This window comes from Sesamum indicum, linkage group LG3 (assembly GCF_000512975.1).
Source record: "Sesamum indicum cultivar Zhongzhi No. 13 linkage group LG3, S_indicum_v1.0, whole genome shotgun sequence".
Taxonomy (NCBI): Eukaryota; Viridiplantae; Streptophyta; class Magnoliopsida; order Lamiales; family Pedaliaceae; genus Sesamum; species Sesamum indicum.
Genome location: NC_026147.1, coordinates 8,782,881 through 8,805,658, shown reverse-complemented (window position 1 = coordinate 8,805,658; position 22,778 = coordinate 8,782,881). Strand labels below are relative to the sequence as shown.

The window sequence follows — 22,778 nt, the reverse complement described above, 5'->3', positions numbered from 1 at the left end:
CAAGTCCCCCCCCCCCCCCCGCTTTTATATTTGTTAAAAACCTTTCATCATTCCAATCCTTTTTGGTAATTAAATGTTTTAATTGCATAACTTTATAATCTATGTATTCAAAGTGAAAAGTTTTATTTTCCTTTTAAGACATTCAAACATTGCTTTTATTTACTTTTCAAGATCAAATTTATTTGTGGAAAATATATATTTTTATTTAAAATACTGATTTGATCGAATCAAATTATATTATCATATTTAATTAGTTATATATAAATATATATATTACTATTATGAGTGTGCAAGAAATTTCACAAATTTTTCAAGTAAAATTTATATAAGGGCTAATGTTAATTAGTTTTAATTGTAAATCAATCTTTTATTTATTTAAGTGGAATTGCACATTTAAAACCTATTTAATTACATGTAATTATCCCTTTCTTTGATTGTGATCACGTTAATTAATTACCTCTTAAGTACTTTTTTATATTATTTTCTTCAACTTTTGGAGGCGGCTAAATCATTTTTTTCTTCTAATCGATCAGAAAAAAATTAATTATACATGTGAAGAAAATCACTCTAAAATCAATAAAATATATACGACAAGAATCCACTATTTGATGTGGCTCGCACCACAGTCAGTACTCTATCGTTCGAGTTTCATAATTTTATTTTGAAAATATTTTTCACTAGAAAAAAAATTCATTGGACCTTACAAGCCACTCACGAGACGCGTGTTTATGTAAGTATTATATTATGAATAACTTTGTAATTACATAAAAATAAAACCTAAAAGAATTAAAATCCTTAGGATCAATCAGAGATTCTGAATTTAATTAGTGAGAGGGAAGTGCCTAATTTTAGTAATTAATAAAAAATGCATGATCTAATATATTATAATAGTGAGATTAATGAAATTAAGTGGGTTTGTAGGAAGCTTGTTTATATATGAATGAAGCAAAGGGATGTGATGGATGGAGAGGGTACAAATCCCCACACACAACACATCACATATCTTCAAACAAAAGTTCACACTCTCCATCTCCCGGCACTATATGCCACTCTTCACTCATATCTATATATATATATATATACATATACAAATTCATTTCCTTAACTTATTCTCTGTCTTCCTTAACACACACACACACACACACGCATGCAAATACATTTTTCTCATCGTAATAGCAACTTATATGCTGTCAACGAATAATTATTAGTCAACAATACATATACTTATATATATATATATATATATATATATATAGACAGACACACGGGGGCATACACACACACACACACACAAGGGGAGTGAGAGAAACCCACAAAAAGGGAAAGCAGAAAAAGAGAAGAGATAGGAAAGAAATGGAAATTATGATTGTTGGAAGTTTGTTGATGACAGCAGCAGCGATCCTGTGCTTGTTTGTGTGCAAGAAACTCAGAAAAAGTGGTCGGAATTACAGCAGCAGACGATCATCATCAAGACTCCCTCTGGGCAGTCTTGGAATCAGGCCCTTTGTCGGAGAAACCCTTCACTTCATCTCTTGTGCTTATTCCGACAGGCCTGAGACCTTCATGGACAAACGACGCCGCATGTCAGTCTAACATTTCACACACACTACACACACTTATATATATATATATATATGTTGTCTATTTTTCACTTATTGTCTATTTATTAATTAATTTGTTTTTGTGGTGTTAATTATAATAATTAGGTATGGGAAGGTTTTTAAGTCGCATTTGTTTGGAAGTGCGACAATAGTGTCGACTGATGCAGAAGTGAGCAGGATCATTCTGCAGAGTGATGCAAAAACGTTTGTGCCATCTTACCCAAAATCCCTCATGGAGTTGATGGGGAAATCCTCCATTCTGATCATCAATGGCAGCCTGCAGAGGAGAATTCATGGCTTGATTGGCAGTTTTCTCAAGTCTCCAACATTGAGATCCCAGGTTACAACAGACATGCGCAAGTATGTAATGGAATCCATGGCCAAATGGTCTCAACATTCTCCTGTCTACATTCAGGATGAAGCAAAACATGTAAGCAAAACACGCGTTTTTGTTTCTGTTTGTGTGTGTCTCTTTTCTTGAATTTTGTTAAGAAATCATTTTACAAGTTTGTTGGCCATAGTTTCTGAGATTGTAGTTAGTACATTCGTAATGAATAAAACCCATGCTCATAACCACGGCAAAAATAATTTTTATGGTGAATAAATTAAATTTTTTATCTACTTGTAATTAATAATAATTATTTATCACAACTTTGAAATATTCATAACCAATAGTAATTTCTTCCTAATGACACGACATATATATATTAAATAATATAAAAAATAAAATAAATTTTACAACAGAAAATTCGATTCAGAATTAGACGGGGCCAGGGGTGTGAGATTTTTTATGCTTGCAATATGATTACTACACACACACAGAGTGGAAAGTGGGTGTTACTTTCTGACGTTTGAATGATTAGTGCAGGTCGTAGTTGAGTTTCAAGATTATTACCACCTAACTCATGCATTGGTGTTTAATTTCTTTTCACATGAGTAACTTTTGGATGAACTAATTATGTTAATTGTTGTCTGAAAAGATAAGAACCTTAACAATAATTATGTCTGCTACTGCACACATATATATATATATATATATTATTTTGAAATTAATTGCACATTAATTTGTTTTTAATCTAGTGTTAATTAATAATTAATTGCAATTTGGGTCGTAATTGTTTTCAGATTGCGTTCCAAGTGCTGGTCAAAGCATTGATTAGTTTGGATGGTGGTGATGAAATGGAACTGCTAAAGAAACATTTTCAACAATTTATTGCGGGCCTTATGTCTTTACCATTCAATTTTCCTGGCACTCAGCTTTACCGATCATTACAGGTATTTTTTTTAATAATATTTTTGAAAATTTTCGATTAACCTAAAATTAAAAATTGGTATATGTACTCGTCATATAATTAATTAATATGTATGTTTTAAATTTAATTTGATTAAAAAATATAATATTTTAAATTTATAATCTACTAACCAATTCTTTTAATATTTTAATTATTAAAATGTATAATTTTATATAGAGATTGAATTAAAAATAAATAAATAAAGTTAAACATAAATTAAAAATCAGTAGAAATATATTAAAAAAATATAATGGGCCATATTACTCATTCTCATAAATAATATTTTGATACCTCTATATTTTTAGGTAACTACAGAAACACTCCCTAAGGATTCTTGAAAAATTATATTAAAGTGCGACCAAATTAACAGGGGTATTTTTAAATTTTCATTGACGACAGAAAAGACTACCAGGGGTAGTTTCAATAATTTTTAAAAAAAAATAATTGTTAGAAAAGAGAATCGTTTAATATTAATATTTTAACACATGTCCCTTCACTTACAGACTCTGCACGTGAAACCTATATGTTATAAATGGAGTAATGAGATTATTCAAACCCAAAACCTTTTATTTGGTTCGACTTTTGTCATATTAAATGATCAATTCATCTAAAAATTTAAATTGTTAATGAGTGGAATTATTTAATACTAATATCTTAATATTTTTAATAATTGATTATTCTTTTTAGGCAAAAAAGAAAATGGTAAAGCTGATTGATGGAATCATCCAAGCAAAAAGGGAGAGCAACGTTATTTGCAGTAGTGATGCAGCAAAGGATGTGGCAGATGTATTGGTGAAAGACACAAGCGAAGAACTGAGTGATGATTTAATTGCTGAAAATTTGATTGATTTAATGATTCCTGGGGAAGATTCAGTGCCTCTACTCATCACTCTTGCAATCAAATACCTGTCTGATTCTCCTGCTGCTCTCAAACAATTAACGGTACATTTCTAAACATAATTTACACTCTTATGCTCAATATACAATTAACGGTACATTTCTACACATAATTTACATTCTTATGCTCAATATTGGTTCATGACACAGGAAGAGAACCTTCAATTGAAGAGGCTTAAGGAGAAACTTGGAGAGCCATTATCTTGGAATGATTACTTATCCTTGGGCTTTACACAAACTGTAAGTTTTTTAATTAATTAATCCCTAATTTTATCATGATAAATTAAATCAAAATTAAATTTACTTCCTTTTTACATCACACCCCCATTCTCAAAAATTCATAAGTTATTTATATATTTAATCTGAGTTTAATTGTATTTTAGTGCTGTAGTTATATGTTTTTGACATTTTAATCCTATAACTTGTCAAGATTGCAAATTGGTCTTTTATCTTTTTTTTTTATTTACGCAATTTGGGATAAAATGGATCGGAAAGTGACATCATAGTTCTGGTCAATTTTGAAAATTAATTTCAGCCAATTTGTTATAAGATGACATTTGTTTTTTTGAAAAAAAAATGAAGAACCATTATACAACTATAGCAAATTAAGGACTGAAGTGCCAAATAACTATAATTACAGGATAAAAAATGCAATTAAGTCTTCAATATGTATATGATAATATAAATATAAACATTTTTGTGGTGGCACAGGTGATTACGGAAACTCTAAGGATGGGTAACATAATAATAGGGGTGATGAGAAAAGCAGTGAAAGATGTGGAAATAAAGGGACATTTGATCCCAAAGGGATGGTGTGTTCTTGCATATTTCAGATCAGTTCACTTGGATGACAAACTCTATGACTTCCCCTATCAATTCAATCCATGGAGATGGCAAGTAAGTAGCGGAAAATTTTAATCCAGATTGAGTTTGGTTTGGATTTGAATTAATTATATAGCAAGTGTAATACATTTGCAGTGCAGTTGGTGTATATACAACTCAAAGAAAAGTGATCAATCATATGACAAGTGTATCATATTATAATTAGCTTAGTTTGGTCAAACTTAATTTGGATAAAAATTTTCAGGAAGAAAAGATGACTTCTTTATTTTTGCCCTATTTTCTTGTGTTCAACTTTGGGAAATTGGATTTTGGCTTGCAACTGAATTGTGACATATACATATGCATGACAGGATAAGGAAATCAGTAATTGCAATTTCACCCCATTTGGAGGTGGGCAAAGGCTCTGCCCAGGGCTTGATTTGGCAAGGCTGGAGGCTTCTATTTTCCTCCATCATTTTGTTACTCAATTCAGGTAAGAACAACTACTTTTTTCACTCTCTTTTTCTGTTTGTTTTGGACTAAATTTGGATGTTTTTTGTGCATTATTGGTTTCTTACTTAGTAAATTTAAAAGGCCCTCTTAAATTATTTTGAGTAATAATTAGGGTTCGTAATTTCTTGGCTTGTCATAAGTTTTTTATATCAAAATATTTTGATTTCATTTTTTTTTTTTTTTACGTAAGTTCGAATTATGGGTCTTGAAGCACATGATTTGAAAAAATGCGACATCATTGGTCACGCGCAACAGTTGAATTGGTCAGTTTGTTATGTTCCCATGAAATCATAATGTAGATCTCACTGTTGATGTGGCACAATCATGATTTTCTGGTAAGAAAGCAGCAGATGTAAGCAAAAGTTACCTCCATAGATAAGTCGAAATTAAGGGCTTTATTAAGGATGTAAAATTTGCTGGTTGACAGAGAAAAAGTAGGAAATGTTCCACACTGAAGGGTCATGATATATAGAACTGTAAAATCACAATATAGATCACACTGTTGACGTGGCATAATTATAATTCTGTACAAAGAACATAGTAAATGGATACAAAAGTCATCTCGAACCTCTTAAATAAGTCCGAAATAAGAGCTTCGAGAGGCATAATTTTTTAACAAGCAAAAAATAGAAAATGATAGTTAAATTGAATATTCCATATTAGACGGTTATGATAGTGCCACATCACTCAGTATAGGGTAATAATTCACTCAGTAAAAAGTTAGAATTTTGAATTAATGAGGGAGGGTAGGGGCCTCCTCACTAAGTTAAAAAGTTGAAGTGATTGATTCATCACCAAGAAAAAAGACAAAAAAAGCACCACATGTGAAAATCCATGTTTAAAATTATGTATTAAGATAAAATTGCATTTTTCGTCCTGTAATTTAAGTATTAATATATTAATTATAAATTTTTTATCAAATATTTCATGAATTAGAAATATTTATTTTTAGTTCTTTCGTCAGATTTTAATTAGTAAATTTATGTCATATCGTAATTTATAATTAACTCCTCTTCCAAAATTAATTTGGATTTTTTGGAACATCTCAAATTAATTATTTACTTCAGCTTGTACTTTCATTTTAATATTCTTAATTTTTCAACTATTATTTTTTGAGAAACACATGCCGCGTGCATCGAATTTAGTAAATTTGTGGTACTTTTCTTGATTCAGATTGACGATAAATTATTTATAAAAGAGTATATATTTAATGAAAATTCATAATAAATCTGTCCTAATTTAACATTTGTCAAATTAATCATTTGTCAAATCCATCAATCATAGACGCATTTTATTGGAATTTTGACTATGCAAATCCATCTAAAATACCATCTTTATATTGTCCAAATTATTGGAACTTGTCTTCATCTGTGACATCCAATAATAGGGCCATGGGTATGATGTTTAATTGAATAATCTTGCCTCCTAAAAGTCAAAATTTTAATTAATGCTGATATGAAAAAGTTACATCTACCCAATTTTTATTAATTAAATAAATTAATAATTTCATATTAAAAATCAAATTAGAAACTATAAATAAATATTCTAATAAATTAATCCCCTTATAATCATTATATCCATGTTGCCTGCCTTCTTTTCTTTGTTGCATACTACTTTTCTTTATATTGTTCAAAATAGTTAAATATAAATATTAATTAATTAACTACATTAATAATATTAAATCAATATATATCCCTTAGACCTATAAATGTAATTTCACTTAGAAGATAAAATCTACCAACATCTAAGTTCTATTAATTTTTATTTTATGAATATTTATATATATATATAGAAAAGTATATATTTTATTTTTGCTTTTCTATCACAAATACATTATTACTATCAAATACATAGATATTGGTTTATTTTAAAAGGTAATTAGAAGGGTTTTTTTTTAGGGTTATCATAATTACACATACCAACTAATTGTTCGAAAATTTACAGATACTTTCTTAAATTAACACCTCCTATAATGGGCAGTCAATAGGTATTTGTAAATTTTCAAACAAGAACGGAGTAATTATAATAATGACAAATTTTAGAAAAATTTATTATAAGTAATTACCCTATTTTAAATTATATACGTGTATTGAGTGTTTCTCGATTAATAGTGTATATATATACATGATGTGTGTATATATTTTATTTGTTGTTTATATTTACAGATGGGAAGCGGAGGATGATTCGATTATCCATTTTCCCACAGTGAGAATGAAGGGAAGAATGCCAGTGTGGGTGAGAAGGAGAAGATAGATACACCTCATCTCCAACAAACCCCCAAATTTGAAGAAATTAAAAAGAAAATTGAGTAGAAGACAAATTACACTCATCTCAAGAACCAGACAAGACACTGCACACGTGTGGTGTGCAGTTTGAACTTGAACACTGACAGACATATCTTTGTCCTCATCCATCTCTAATTTTTATTTATTTATTATTATTATTATTCAATAATATATATAGAGAGAGACACACACACATAATATATATATAGTAGTTTGTTTTTGTAAAATTATTATTTTATTAATTAATAGAATAAGTGGGCCGGGGGGAAGTGGGCATATCTATATATATGTGCATGCATGATGATGATGGAATATTAGCTGCTTTATTGCCTTCCACTTGCGACATTTTGGGAGTAAGAGTTGGGAAAAAATGTCAAAAATCAAATGTATTAATTCACCTTTATGTGTGTTTTTCTTGACGTTGTGTTTGAATTTTGAATCAACGGTAGAAGCAGCTAATTAATGTAATAGAGTTGAATTATGTAACTATGTTTATGATGTAAGAATATATGTATAGTAAAAAAATGGTATAATATGAAGATGGACATAAAAAAAAATTATAAAATCTTGAGATATATTGAGCTGTTCTAGTTAAAAACCTTAGATAGAGTATGGTTGGAAGTTGGGACATAAGTGTTCATACAACCAAGCAAATAAACGGACAATTTAAAAATTTCTATTTTGACAAAAAATTAAAAAATAAAAATAGTTTTGTATTGGGCATTTAAGCCCAAGTTAGGGGTCTGGTCCACTGTCATTGCATTCACAAATACTCTGGAAATTGCTTAGTTGAGTTGGGTTGGGTTTGAGAGCTCTCACACTACCTACCACGCCTCAGTCTCACTCATCAAATTTGTCCAACATTAATCAAAACTAATTGTCCATCAATATATTAAAATTCTACATCATGTATTATAAGCCGACCACTATGTTTCAGTCTAATTCTCTCAATAAATTGATATTAAAATAAAAGGATAATTATACTCTCTTTTCCCGAGGTTTGGTGTAACACGTAGACCTTCTATAGTTTGGAAAATTACATTTAGCACTTTTGAGGTTTGCTTCCCTCTAAAAAAATTGTCATTCCGTTAGTCAAAATTCACTAAATTTACTGATATTAACAGGAAAACTGACTGAAAATTGATATATAGCCTCGATTGACTTATTGTATGTTAAACAATGTTTTCGTACTAAGCTACCCTTATAACGGTGAAGATATATCTCTTCATATGCATTAACATGTGAAGATATATGGAGATAATTTGGTTATAAAAATATTTATTTGACCTGCAATAAGTTAGTAATAGTCATTCGGGGTAAATATAATTTTTTTATTTTTTTATTAATATACGTAAATTCGATGAATTTGTTAGTCGGAAACAAACTTCAAGGGTAATAGATGTAATTTTCTCAAATCATAAGGGTCTACGTGTAATTACACCAAATCTCAGGAAAGAGGAGTTAATTATCCTTATAATAAATTCACATTAAATGCAATAAATACCCATTGCGATAAATGCATATTAAAATGAGATAAATATACATATATTTAATGAAACTCGAACCTATGATTTCAAATTTATTCATGGAATCTCAAATGTTTCATTTTTCACACAAAGAGAAATTATTAACAATTATAACAAATTTTAAAAAAAATTGATAGTAATTTACCCGTGTTTTGAATATAATATATATCTTGATGAAACTTTATTTGTTAGATCAGATAAAAAGAAACTAAGGAATAGAAGGTACTGGAAAGTGTCTTCTTCACATGCTACTGCTAGTACCACACTGAAACATGCGGAATATGGGAGAGCGATTCATGGCCAGAACCGTTCTCCCCATAACGTTCCAATAGGTGGAAAGATCGGTAGATTGTCAAATACTGGAGCGATGATGCCTTACGGAGGAGCCGATGGGGTAGCTCGGTTAGCCCGCATCGTGTGATCTTCAAAATCCGGAGACACGGCATTATCGACATGGTGGTGCTGCCGTCTTCTATGTCTTCCCATTCTTCCCACTGCGAACATTTCATGAACATCAGTATCTCCAGCTTCGGGAAGCTGACCGCCACGCCCCGCATAGGCATTGAACCATAGGCATTCCCAGCTATTCCCAGGAACTCCCTGCCCACTGACTTCAGCCTTTCCATTCCCAACACGTAAAGGTATTGCAGATTTGGCAGCTTCCCCAGACAAGGCAGCTTGAGATGTAATTGTTTGCGCTGATTTGAAGACTTGTTAGATGGTTGAAAGATGAGTTGATCCAGCCTGGGAACTTTGTCCCCTCGTAGCAACTGATCATCAAACGACGCAAGTTTGGAGGCGGCTGCAGGGCCTCCAATGCCTCGTTCCTTAGCAACTCATCTTCTTCTGTTCTCCCCATTGCATCAGTGAACACGATTTCCAGCTCCTCAATCTGTATCTTGTTCATCAGTTTTGACTTTCGGGCGTCGTCCACGTCTTCTCTGTCATCAAGACTGATTATCAGCCTCAGATATCCACTAAGTTGGTCCAACTCCTTCAAGTATCCCAGTTTGCTCCAATCTCTTCCGGCATACAACACCCTCAGTGTCTGAAGGCCTGTTAGTTTCTCCAAACCTTGAGGAATCCGATAGAGAATTGAACTGTCGGAATAGTGGAGGTGTCTTAGGCTTACAAGCCCTTCAATCCCTTCTGGAAGCCTGGAGAAACGTTCACACTCTACAAGATTCAAGTTTTGTAGATCACACAAATTGCACATAGTTTCCGGCAACTCTTTTATGTCTTTGTTCGATCTCAAGTTGAGGTTTCTCAAGCGAATCAAATTCCCAATTTCCCTTGGTATTTCTTTCAGCTCGTTATTACTCATGTCTAAGTTTCTCAACTCAATCAAATTCCCAATTTCCCTTGGTATTTCTTTCAGCTTGTTATTTCTCAAATTCAAGTTCCTCAAGCCAATCAAATCCCCAATACCTGTTGGTATTTCTTTCAAGTTGCAATTGGTCAAACAAAGAGTTTGCAAGTTATGTAACTGACTTATGGTTTGAGGAAGTTCTGTTTTCAACTGGTTATCACTTAGATCTAAGTACCTCAAGTTAATAAGATTCCCAATTTCCCTTGGTATCTCTTTCAACCCGCATAAGTGCAAATCAAGAATTTGCAAGTTATATAACTGGCAGATACTCCGGAAAACTTGTGCTGTCAGCCCGTGACTATCACTCAGGTCTAAGTACCTCAAGTGAATCAAGTCGTCTATGCCTCTTGGAATATCGTGCAGCTTGCATCCGCATAAACTCAAGACCCTTACGTGTGTTGCAAAATCAAATAGTTCACAAGGAACCTCTTTTTGACAAAATAAGCTACGATATACCTTCACTTGGGTGACTAGTGAAGAATTTGTCCTTGCGTCTAGTTTGTTATCCGTCCGGTTGTGACCTTTGTTCTTCCTGAGAAATTGAGCAAAATCGTGCACTACATCATGCATTTTGCAATAAACGATGTCACCATATTCCTCAAAGTCTTGAAAGAAAGAGCGCATTCTCAAATTATTAAAGTACTCTTTTCCTTTAAGTTCCAAGTCAGTCGTGCTTCCGGGTGAGCCCAAATAGCCTAGAGCCATCCACATTCTTATCAATTTCTTCACATCAATCCTCCAATCCTTGGGAAAGATGGCGCAATATGAGAAGCACTGCTTCATTGTTGGGGACAACTCGTTATAACTCAAAAACAAATGAGGAAAAAGGTCGACTTCTGCTTCTTCTAATTGCCATATTTCGTTGTCTAAGATATTCTCCCACTCTTCCGCGGTATCTTTCAAACGCAAAAGGCTTCCCAAGACCTTTGCGACAAGCGGCAAGCCCTTGCATTTCTCAGCTATTTTCTGACCGATCCTTTGTAATTCCTCATAGTTCTCTTCATTCCTCCCAAAAAGTGCTAGACGTTTCATTAACAACCAACAATCTTCATCAGATAATTGGCCTAAGTGATATGTCTCAGTGGTGCGCATCACTCTTGCAACTCTTTCGCTTCTTGTTGTCACCAAAATTTTACTTCCAGGGTTACCGCAGTTAAGAGAGTTTTTAAAGGGCTCCCATTTGCTATAGTCTTCTGTCCATATATCATCCAGGACAAGAAGAAACTTTTTCCCCGAGATAGAGTTCTTTAAACAATTTAGCAGTGCACTCAATTCATTGAGCTCTGCTGATCTCCCTGTCACACTCTCAAGAATTGCTTTAGCAATTCTAATCCCATCAAAAACATCGGAAATACAAACCCAAATTCTTAACTCGAAACAACTTACAAGACGATCATCATTATATATGAGTTGAGCAAGAGTCGTCTTCCCAATCCCCCCTGCCCCAACTATTGAAATAACATCAGGACCTGATTGCTTGCCAGCAACTTCAAGCATGAGTTTGCTTACAAGAACATCTCTATCATTTCCTCGCCCATGTATGTCCGACAAATCAACTAAAGAAGTAGATCTATCTCTAGTTGGTTCTTGAGCATTGACAGGCTGATTAACGATGAAACTAAATTCATCTTTCTCATTCAAAATCACATTCAGCCGTTCTTTCAATCCCTTTATCTTCTTGGCAATATCTCGACGTGTTGCAACTTTATTCAAACACAAACAAGAAGATGGCATAAAAGGACATACCTTCATCCTCGGTGAAGTAGAATCCTCAGACCCTTCAATCCGAAGCTTGAGAGCAGCAAAGTTCCATTCGTCCAGCACGTCGTCTATATCATAAGACACGTCTTCCAGCTTGTTCAGCCAGCTTTGGATTGTCTTGTCCTTGTACCTTCTCCTTTCTGCATCTTCCAACACATTCCTGATTGTGTTCAACTTAGAGGACAGATAATCAACTTCTTTCCTCACTCCTCTCACCAAATTCACCTTTTCTTGAATCTGTCTCTGAATAACATCAGCCAACCGCTCCAACGCAATGGTAACCACAACATCTGCCATGTTTTTGATCAGTTGCTTCTGAATGTCTTAGATAATATTAGAGCAATTGCAGGAACTGGAAACTCTTTGTTGTAAGTATTCTCTCTGATGGATTGGGAGTCAACAGCTAACAGTTGGCACTGTAATTTCTTTGAATTATAGCAATGGCCTTCGCTGCATCTTCCTATCCACTGCACAAGTCTTCAGAGGCACATACGTCCATTACAATCTCTTTTTTTAATTAGTCACATACCACCTAATATTATAATTAACCTTGAGAATCTTATTATGTAATCAATTATTTTTCTTCTAAAGTTAGGTAACAAGTGATGATCCACTCACTACATATAATTTACTTCAATTCAATCAAGTTTCATTCTACTAAAGACCCTAAAGTTCACGTTGATGGGGACAGGGAAGGAATTAATGTGATGGGAATAAGGGAAAATTACAATCATCTTTGTTGAAATTTAACATAATTATAAATACTCTGTGGTATTTGAGAAATTACAAATACTACCTTTAATTTTAACGTGTGACAAGAAGTCTATTATGTTAGGTTTTTCATCTATTTTTGTATGAATTGATTGAATTACCATTTTGAATTATGAATTATACTTTTACGTATATTTTTAGGGTAGAGATGGTCACCATGCCCAGGGCAAAGGTCATCGTGCTAGTAGTAAATATTGTAAACTAGTAAATTTATAAATCAATTATTCTACGCATTTGACCAACTAAAAAATAGTGCAAGTTATCGTACTTGTCGAATGAGAATAATAAAATAAAATAAATGCATTTGAAAAAAGTGTATTTTAATATTATCATTACCCTAAATATACTTCCTCTTTTTATATTTACCATTGTCATTATTTTTCTTTTTTTGACGAATCTAAAAAATAACTCATATATTTTTGAGGAAAAATGAGAGAAGAATGAATTAACTTTGTTTTTTTTTTTAATGATATATATGTTGCTGAAACTTTTGGGAGATATTTGTAATATCCATGAAAGCAAACACGCTACCGAGACAAGGGTACGGCGTCGTCTTGGTTAACGTAAATATTTGTTTCATTTGCTCTGTGATTTTTTTCAAACCCTATCGCTCAGTTTGTTTTCATTTCGGACTAGTCCGCTGTTAGCACATTACATCTTCTTTCTCCTGGTAAAGGTATGGAATTCAATTGAAAATTGCTATCGGTTCAATTTTCAATTTTTTGTGGTTAGAATTCGCGTTATAGAAGTGGAAGTGTATGATTCCCCGTTTGTTTTTGTCTTCTTTTTTTCATGAATGAGCTAAGGTTTCAGCTGAATCGTGTTTTAAGTTTATTTTTACTTTTGCCTGGAAAAAATGTTAGAGTTGTAAAATTCATGTAACTGTTTTTTTTTTCTTTTTGTTTTTTGTTTTTTAATTTGATTGGCGTATGATGTTATTGAGATCACGGTGTATGTACATTTTCCTGTTAATTTTGTGTTGTGATGGAAACTTCAGAATTCCTTGTATAAGTTATTGTTTCCCTGGTAATTCAGCTGTACTTTGGGGTGGGCGACTTTTAAATTGATTTTGTGGTTCCACGATTGTGATTTTAAGTTGTTGAGAGTTTATGAGTACTTCTTACTTGAGATATGTAGTTGATATATTCATGTTCTTTGCATGTGTTTCTTTATTTGGATTGTTTTCAGTTTCGATCCGTGCAGATTTTCAGTATCCATCTAGGGAAATTGAATTCTGTTAGGTGAGTTGGATCTATTGCATTTTTTTAATTAAAGGCACATGCCAGTACGTTACGTTTCGGGAATTTTACTATTTATGTCCCTGTATCATGCAGAGGGATGGATTATTAATGTCACTATGGTATTTGATGCTTATGTTTGTTTTGACACAATTGAATTAATCCAACCTTTTTTTGTAGCAGTACCAAATTGGAAGAAATTATTTAATAGGTTCATCTTGAAAGCTTCACTGTTTCCCATTTTTTGGTTAGAGATTGTGAATTAATTAGATGAGCTTTTGTGACCATTAGTGTGCTCTCAAATAAATAAAATGGTTGCTAGCTACATGCATGCAGATGCTCAACTTGCCAAGTGCACGATAGTTTGGTGTTCAATTAACTTGACACTTGTAAACTATTGTGCGCTATTCTATTATTCTGATGCCATTTGGAAAGTCAAAGATGTAAAGGAATCCTATATGACACGTTTCGTGTGTTCTTTTGTGCACTATATCCAAGCACATTGTGGGGTGGAATTTTGTGGGTCGATTGTCTTTCATAAACGATTGCAGATACAGTTTTTTAACTGCTTGGATCTACTTGTGGCAAAGATTTACTATAGTTGCAAGAAAACTATGTGATATTTCCCCCACTATGAGGACAAGCTGACGTACGCTTAGCTACGCTGCAATTAATTCAGCCAACCCCAATTTGACAGCTCTGTTTGTACGTGGGCGAATAACTTCTTTTTTGTCAAAATAAGTATTGACCTGTCATTTTTGTGAGCAAAAAGTTTTTAATCTCAGCATTGAATGCACTGCTGTAGTAGAATTCATTACAAATGAAGTCGATAACATGCTGCCAGCAACTTTTCCTTATAGATGGTTTTTTACTGTTCAGTCTTTTAATTATTTAATTCTTCTTTTCAGTTTAGTAAGATGGCCGGAAGAAATCGGGTTCCTCGTGAAGCATTTGATCACCGGCGCGGCTATCCATTGGAGGGTCCTGTTCCTCGAGGTCCTCTGGCCCATCCAATGCCTCCGCATCCTGCTATATTAGAGGAAGAACTTGAAATCCGACATGTTGAGCTTCGCAGGCTTCTGGGTGACAACCGGAGACTGGTTGAGGATCGAATTGCTTTGGAGCGAGAGCTAACCGCTGCAAAGGAAGAGTTGCGTAGGATGAATCTTGCCATTGCTGATATGCGTGCTGAGCAAGAGCTCCAAACTAGGGAGCTTATTGAAAGGGGCCTGAAGCTGGAGGCTGACCTTCGTGCGATTGAGCCTCTTAAAAATGAGGCCGCACAACTTCATGCTGAGATTCAGAGACTGAATGCCATTAGGCAGGATCTATCTGGGCAGTTTCAGACCCTCTCCCAAGACCTTGCGAAGTTGCGGGCTGAGAACCAGCAAATTCCTGTTTTAAGGACCGAGATTGATGGGCTGCATCAGGAATTGTTGCGGGCTAGGTTGTCCTTTCTGTTTTTCTATAAATTTGTGCACTGTGAAAATTCTACAATAGTAGCTTATATGGCCACGACTAGATCTGCTGATCTGTTAAGCTAATATTGTATGACTTCCAGAAATGCCATTGACTATGAAAAGAATGCAAGCATTGAGCTGATGGAACAGAGACAGGTAATGGAGAAGAACCTGGTAAGCATGGCTCGTGAAGTTGAAAAGCTTCGTTCTGAGCTTGCAAATTCTGGTGCTAGAGCATGGAATGCAGGTAAGTTCTTGTTTTGTTCTCCATCTTGTAAAAATGCCTTGAAGTCGAAATAAAGAAATTCTTGATCTGTTTTCTTATTCTTTTCTTTTCTATTCTCATATCAATATATGGAAGTGTGAGCGTGCATTAGTGCTGTTTTTTAATTACTTATCAAATTAAATTGTGGTCCATATCTGCAGTTTGGTACTGAGAAGGGTGCATCACATCTTAGTTCTTTCTAGTTGTTAGTTCCTACAAGTGAAGATAAGTCTAGCTTTTGCCCTGTAGGTTCTGGCATTTGTCCTTCAATCATTGTTTTTAGATTGATATATATTTCTCCAAAAATAAGTTTAGATTATATTACTTACTCTTTTGCTGAATTTATTTGTTATTCTCTCTAATTTGGGCTCCATAATTAGTGCGATTATGATTGCTTCTTTATTGTTTTGACCCGTATTATTTCATTACTAGGTGGTCCCTATGGGATGTCGTTCAGCAATCCTGATGTTGGTTTTCCTGCTCCTTATGGTGATGGATATGGCATTCGTCAGGTATGGATGCTAATATCCAGAAACTTCAGACATATGCAGTGTGTTGGTCAGACCATGGTATTAAGTGGAGTTATTATGTTGACTTCATTAAATTACTTTCCAGGGTGCTGTAGACAAGGGGCCTTCATATGGTTCAAGTTCTGCTCCTTGGGGAGGCCATGAAAAACCGCGGATGAGTCGTCGTTGAGCTGTGGATCGATATGCACTAAACCTCGTAGGAGCGCACATTGCAATTCTTGTTTAATCTGCTGCCCAATAGAGTAACGGGCAGGAGACTATGATTTCGTGCGTATTATACCTTGTAGTTTAATCCTTATACTTCTTATCCTCCTTAAATACCTGTATAGGAGAGTAAGGCTTCTGTCTTAACTTGTGTTATTGCTTTTTCTTCCTTTTGGTATAATCATGACTTTATAGCATATTTAATGCTTTCTTTACTACATCTTTTATACTAACTTTACCGTCCTATTGGTTCAATGTTTTTATTTTGCTTTTTCTGTACTCCAAATAATTCCTGGAGCTGGTGTTGGGTTTTCAATTAGATCTTTAGGATGGAATCCACCTGGTGGAGTTTCATTGTGGCATTGTTCTCAGTGGATTGATAATTGAGCATGATGGGGTTAGTTTTTTTGTGCGAGGAGTTGTTCACTTCCCCTTGTTGGAGGGAGTGCTGTGAAAGATGTTTCACAGAATCTGATTTGCCTCCTCTTTCCTAGTGATTATGGTCAGCACTATAAAGCTCTAATTAGTTTCTGACTGGAAGTTTGAAAACTTCATTCTCCAAGTTCAGTTCATTGTGAGTTGTCTGAAGTCTCATCTTCGGATTATGTGATGCATACAAGAGTTCAATAGCTCTCTTGTCTGTGTCAATGGGGAAAAGTTTCTTGAATTAGGATGCAAAAGTTGCTTAATGTTTTTTGATGTTGGGTATCTTCTTAAAGCTAGGACATCATTCCCTTATATTCTCTGATCTAGATGATCTGTCTAGAGCTCAAATTTCTATTTAAGTTTTGAGGATCTGCTGTGCTCTATTTGTATTCTTATTATTGTAATGCTTGGACGTTGTCTTATTTGGGCCAAAGGGACATGTCTCAGCATCACTAAGGGCATCTCTTTACTAATATAGCATTAACTATGGCCTCAACTTTTCTGTGGAAATGAACTTTTACCTCCTTTAAGTGATGGGTTAAAGAGTGGAGATGTACTGGAAGATTGGTAGCCTTTAATGTTCCTGTTTTTTATCCGAGTTGAGTTTTGACTCACAGGTTGTATCCTCTTTGGTCTGGAGATTGCTATCGGGTTGGTGAAGATATTACTTGAAAGGAGGATGTTTTACTCTGATAAAATTTATAAGGTGGCTATTTAGGTAATGATTTCAGTGAGCTGCTGATAAGCTGCAGGAACTGAAAACTCTGAATGGTTTATGTGTTTGGCCTAATGAAGTATCTTCTGCTGTTCTGCACGAGTTACATGTCAGGTCACGTTGGTATACTCAGGCATTTAGATGTCTGGTAGGAATAACCTAGAAATGGTTGTTTTAGTGACATTTGACAAGCTGGGAATGGTATTTGTCTGTGTTGTGTTGTTGTGATTCTTGGTGAAATAAAAATCTTGCTGCACTCCTTCTGAGGCCATCTGAGATCTGTCTATCATCAGAACTGTCACAGCTGCAAGGGTGGAAGTTATATGTGGATAATCAAGAAGATTATCCCAAGTTACCAACCCAATTCACCAGTTCATAGTTTGGTTGTAGTGTTTCCTTGCAGTATAATGAGAAAACTTCTTTAAGCTTCTATGTCTGCATTCCCAAGGATACTTTGTATAGTAAAGTAATTTCCCAACCTTCGGTAAACAAATTCCTCTATGTTTCGTCATGTTCCTGGAACAATGGAAAGAAGGATGGTGGTGGAGCTGCTGTATGATGAAGGCCAAATCCACTTCATAGGCAAGTATGCTCCTCCAGTTCTTTAGGTATTGTCTCTCCTAACTGGTTTGCAATTTATATGTCTTTGTTTACGTTCGGGTGCTTTTAGATACAGACTCTGCCCTCCCCCAATCACTCATGCATACGCTTACCTGCTCATGTTCTGGAACTGCCTCTAGGCATGTTGAGCTGTTTCTTTAATCTAGTCCAGTTTCTTGCTTAACATTGATCAATATGCTGAATGTAATTCAGATATTTGATAGTGGTATAAATTGGATGTGGTCAAGGCCACATTATGCTGTCTTCTAGTTCCTTTCTGATCATTTTAGAAGCATTGCAATTGACAACAAGCCAGAAGGAAGTGAAGCGAGATGAGCAGTCTTGAAATGGAATGAGCTGATCAATGGGGTTGGTTCTTAGCAACAGCTGTTGTTATGTATAAAATGTATATTTGGGTATAGACATAGTGAAAGCTGAGAAGAAGAGATATGTAAGAGGCAATACATCTGTCTTAAAGCAACCCCTTTCTTAGATCAGGCACATGATCAGTAGAAACATTTGCTTGCCTATGGACACAGACTAGCGGCAGCAGCTTTGTTGCATATAAAGTTCATATGTTATAGTTTAACACATATGAGTCCGGTCAACATCTGTTTGAGGTTCTCCAGGAAATATTTGCTGTTGAGGTTTATGGTTTTAGTCAGAGGATGCTGCTGTACTCGGGGTTATAAGATTGCCTCTAATAGGACATATCTGTCACTGATCTACTACAGGAGTTGGTGAAGGAAAATAGCCATCCTTTTCTTGTGATTTTGAACTCAGTAAGTAAATAGTTATTCCATGTTGCATCACCCACTAATTAAATGATTGCCTTAAAGGTAGGTACATCTTTAGTTTTCTAATTGACCATCCGGTGGACTTCTCAGCATGGTTGAAGTAGAGGTTTCAGCACATTCAATTGAGAAACGGTTAATGAAGTGGTCGCATTGCTCATTTACGGAACTTCTATCTCAAAAAGTGGATGATAATTGTTTGACGGAGAGAGTCGTTTCAAATGGATTTAGCACTGATTCTAAGCACGCGCACTAAGTTAGGGATGAAATTCAACATCGATTTAGGCTGGACTCGATATCATCAGTTTTTTGGTTGGTTGATCACTTGAACTGGCTGTTTGACTTGATCTTTTATGGTTCTCTACTTCTCTTATGGAGTGTTGGCCCTGGGAAGTGCTTCTGTTCAGTTTCCTTTCTTCTTAGACATTTTTGTGGATTGATTATTTATTTGAGGGCAAATCATGTGAAAACTATCTTCTTTATGAAATATTCACATACTCCTGAAATTCCAAGGGAAGGCAAATCATGGAGATTTTAAGTCTAAAAGCCTCTGGTCATCTATGGTTAGTTGAGAGTTGTCCTAGAATGGACAGGGTGTAATCCAGATTTCATTGAAATCAAAGCCTGGGGTCCCTAAGATTCTTGATCTGATCAGGTGAAATTTTATTCCGTCAGCCACATTAATGCAACGGTGCTTGTACTTGAGTTGACAGTAAGTTCTGTAGGATTGTCAAATTGGTTGCAGTTAGCTGTTCTACAGATTCTTCAAGTTTAAATTATATAGTTTGAGGTTTTCGTATGACTGTTTTGGTTACAACTTCTTCATGTTATGTTTCTATATCACCTCCTGCTCTTGTTTTCAAATTATCTATTTCTCTAATATATGTTTCCCTTTTTCGCTTTTGCAGATGGGAAGCTGCTTTTACTGATTCTCCCAGGGCATGAGGTAAGTGGATCAGGTAAAGTATTCTGTCTCCATGTTGTTTCAAAAGAGTGTGCAGGACTCTGTTTTCTTGATCTGGAATTAAGTAAACTATTGCAGAACGAAGGTTCATACAGACTCAGACATTGATGCCTGTGGGTTGTGAAAACTTTCACTGGGACTAAATATCAGTGTCCAGACATGGTTTTTTGTCTGGCACCTGGTCACCCTGTTGGAACGTACTATGAAATAATTTTTTCTTCTGGTTTGTGGCGAGCTGACGAACTGGTAATTGGTAGGGCGACTTTTCAGATGTTACCAACATACTTTGATCTCACTGGACAAAGCATTTTGGGGCCAAAAAATGTAAATTGAAAGCAAAAACTGAGTAAATACTTCTAATGATAGTAGCAATAATAATAACGTAATGATGATGATGATGATGATAATTACACCGCCCCTCCACTGAGGTCTAGTGTAACTACACGTAGACTCCGTGATTTGGGAAATTACATCTAGTACCCCTAACATTTGTTTCCATCAAACAGATAGATATAAACGTTAGTTAAAATTCAAATTATTTTTTCATATTAGCAAAAGTGTTGAATAAAAATCTATATTTAGTTTTAGTGGACTTATTAGTGATTTATTACAAGTCAAATAATTCTTTTATAACTAAACTACCTTCAAACATCTTCACTGTTAATGCATGTGACGAGGTATATTTTAAGAATAGTTTGGTCGAGGAAGATTTTTCTTTGACCTTTAACAAGTCTTTAAGTCAATTAGGATAAATATGAATTTTAATTTAATATTTTTGCTGATGTCTGCCAATTATATGAATTTTACTAACAAATAGATCTATTTGTTGGATAGAAGGAAACATCAAAGGTACTAGGTGTAATTTCTCAAGTCACAGGGAATTTACGTGTAACTACACCAAACCTTAGGGGAGGATGGTGTAATCATCCCTAATTTTAACTTTTACTACTCTAATTATAAGAACAAATGGAACTCAAGTTGCTTTAAGACCAAGGTAAATTTTGTAATTGAATAGAATCTAGGCTAGGAGAGTGTTTGTGACCTTGTATGAATATGCAAAATTTTTCAGGGGTTTTTTCTTCCTTTATTCTGTAGAAATTGGTTTTATCAATTGGATTATATCAGCGAATATAAATGAAAGCGGTACTAGTGTTTCACCTGTTGCTCCCCAAAGCCATTTTAGCCATTTTCAAATTGCATCTTATTACAATTCTATTTATTCTGCGCTCCCAAAAGCTTTACTCGCTTGTTTGTATCTCTTTATGATTGCTCCTATGACTAACTCCGAATTGGTTGCATGTGTTTGTATAGCCGCATCTTTATTCTTTTGCTGTTATCAAAAGAAAAATACAGTGGTCTCAGAAGGACTAATAGCTCGAAGCTACTTTTAGTTAGTAGTTCTTGACTGTGTTGCATACGATTTTTTGATTTAGACTTCTATTACTAGTTCTTCACAAAGTTCCGAAGATTTTATGGATTCATGTCTTGCTGATACATTTAAAGTTGTATATAAGGAATCGGCTTGATCTGTAGCTACTAGTGTTTAGGATGTTGAAGAATGTATTGATATGTAATATGATGGTTTATTTGTTGCAAAATATGACTATCTTGGTATCTATGAGCATGATTTTTTGTTATATATCTTGTGCGAACCGTGATTGGCTATCTCTTCAAGCACCGTTGTGGTAATGTAGAGAATTTGAGGAGGAATCAGTATGTGTATTTGTTTTGCTATTTTCTACGGAAACTCAGTACTATGTCCTCACAACCGTGATCATGTGGCACCCTGGTACATATGTTGTTCTTCTGGGAACATTGTTTTTCACATATTCTTGAGCCCTTCGTTTATAGTACTCATACGTTTCTGTCAAAATAGACGCATTGTAGCTGTTATTGGTCTGTTCATCATGTTTTAGCGTTTCTGGGAAATCTTTATATGAAGTATTTCGTCCGATTATGAAACAAATGAATGAAGCTTGGGGCCATAAAAAATTGTATAAATAACATTTGTGGGCTTTTCCTTTTTTATTTTGTTGTGTGAAGACAGAGAGAGAAAAACAGAGATAAATAGATGTGGCATGAGTTTGGAGTCTGATATGAATAATAAATAAAATTATTATTTTTTTCTTTGCTCGCTCCATTTTCGTCTCTAAAATAATACAAATTAAAGATCATAAAGGGATATTCTTAAGTAGGTATAATGTGTGGTTGTGAGTGAGAGGGTTAACCCAAATATTAGATTCCAACTTTGTCTTTGTTGTGTCAATTTATGCAAATAGCCGAGAAATTGCGTAATGGAAAACGTTGATTGCTAAACCGTACATCATCATCAGCTAAAGGTCGAATTAGCATTAGAAGAAATTAGTTACCAATTTCCAATTGCTTTCAAAGAAGCAAATGTTGTCGTCCATATTTAAATCGAGTAATTATAATAAGAAAAGCCGTATGTTAATCATCATCTACCTATTCCTTATTATAAAAATGTAGGGCATTTATTAAAAAATTTAATTGAAGGTAGAGGCTAATGGCAAGTGGGTTTGATTGGTATATGTAGAGGCAGGAAAGTAAAAGGTGAAGCAGTTGCAAAGAGGCTAGATTGAGAAACGCATAGGAATGGATTAGGCATGGCTAGAAAGGCTACAAGGAAAGGATTAGCTGTTATTTTGGTACCCATCCCTGAAGCTTTGGCCACTACGCCCTCGCCCCGCTTCTGCCTCTTTGCTTTCCGGATGAACTTTCCTCATA

General features: G+C 34.4%; 3 protein-coding genes across 6 annotated transcripts; 2 read left to right on the top strand and 1 right to left on the bottom strand.

Moving 5' to 3' along the window:
* LOC105157742 (3-epi-6-deoxocathasterone 23-monooxygenase) lies at window positions 1,064-7,614 on the top strand. The gene is made up of 8 exons (XM_011074202.2): window positions 1,064-1,583; window positions 1,707-2,031; window positions 2,727-2,876; window positions 3,581-3,835; window positions 3,941-4,030; window positions 4,502-4,687; window positions 4,984-5,105; window positions 7,291-7,614. The coding sequence occupies exons 1-8, from the start codon at window positions 1,354-1,356 to the stop codon at window positions 7,376-7,378; spliced, it is 1,446 nt and encodes a 481-aa protein (XP_011072504.1). The 5' UTR covers window positions 1,064-1,353; the 3' UTR covers window positions 7,379-7,614.
* Window positions 9,019-12,552, bottom strand: LOC105157842 (putative disease resistance protein RGA1). Its single transcript, XM_011074339.2, has one exon. The coding sequence runs from the start codon at window positions 12,361-12,363 to the stop codon at window positions 9,550-9,552; it is 2,814 nt and encodes a 937-aa protein (XP_011072641.1). The 5' UTR covers window positions 12,364-12,552; the 3' UTR covers window positions 9,019-9,549.
* On the top strand, window positions 13,356-21,672 carry LOC105157741 (protein FLX-like 3). Of its 4 annotated transcripts, none has more exons than XR_002286706.1 (6): window positions 13,356-13,513; window positions 14,984-15,522; window positions 15,637-15,782; window positions 16,233-16,312; window positions 16,416-16,597; window positions 19,978-21,672. XR_002286706.1 is itself a non-coding variant. In XM_011074201.2 (5 exons), exons 2-5 carry the CDS (start codon window positions 14,993-14,995, stop codon window positions 16,497-16,499), a joined length of 840 nt encoding a protein of 279 aa, XP_011072503.1. In that variant the 5' UTR covers window positions 13,356-13,513; window positions 14,984-14,992; the 3' UTR covers window positions 16,500-16,786. The 4 variants fall into 4 exon arrangements, 1 of the variants encoding a protein (XP_011072503.1); XR_847478.2 differs by having other exon boundaries at window positions 13,372-13,513; window positions 14,989-15,522; XR_002286707.1 differs by lacking the exon at window positions 13,356-13,513 and adding an exon at window positions 14,058-14,078.

Bases quoted from the DNA above. Each gene is read 5' to 3' on its own strand.
- LOC105157842 (XM_011074339.2), bottom strand. From the start codon at position 12,363: ATGGCAGATGTTGTGGTTACCATTGCGTTGGAGCGGTTGGCTGATGTT.
- LOC105157742 (XM_011074202.2), top strand. From the start codon at position 1,354: ATGGAAATTATGATTGTTGGAAGTTTGTTGATGACAGCAGCAGCGATC. The intron at 4,688-4,983 runs GTAAGTAGCGGA...TATGCATGACAG, and splicing joins TCAATCCATGGAGATGGCAA to GATAAGGAAATCAGTAATTG. The intron at 5,106-7,290 runs GTAAGAACAACT...TTATATTTACAG, and splicing joins CATTTTGTTACTCAATTCAG to ATGGGAAGCGGAGGATGATT.
- LOC105157741 (XM_011074201.2), top strand. From the start codon at position 14,993: ATGGCCGGAAGAAATCGGGTTCCTCGTGAAGCATTTGATCACCGGCGC. The intron at 15,523-15,636 runs GTTGTCCTTTCT...TATGACTTCCAG, and splicing joins CAGGAATTGTTGCGGGCTAG to AAATGCCATTGACTATGAAA. The intron at 15,783-16,232 runs GTAAGTTCTTGT...TTTCATTACTAG, and splicing joins TGCTAGAGCATGGAATGCAG to GTGGTCCCTATGGGATGTCG.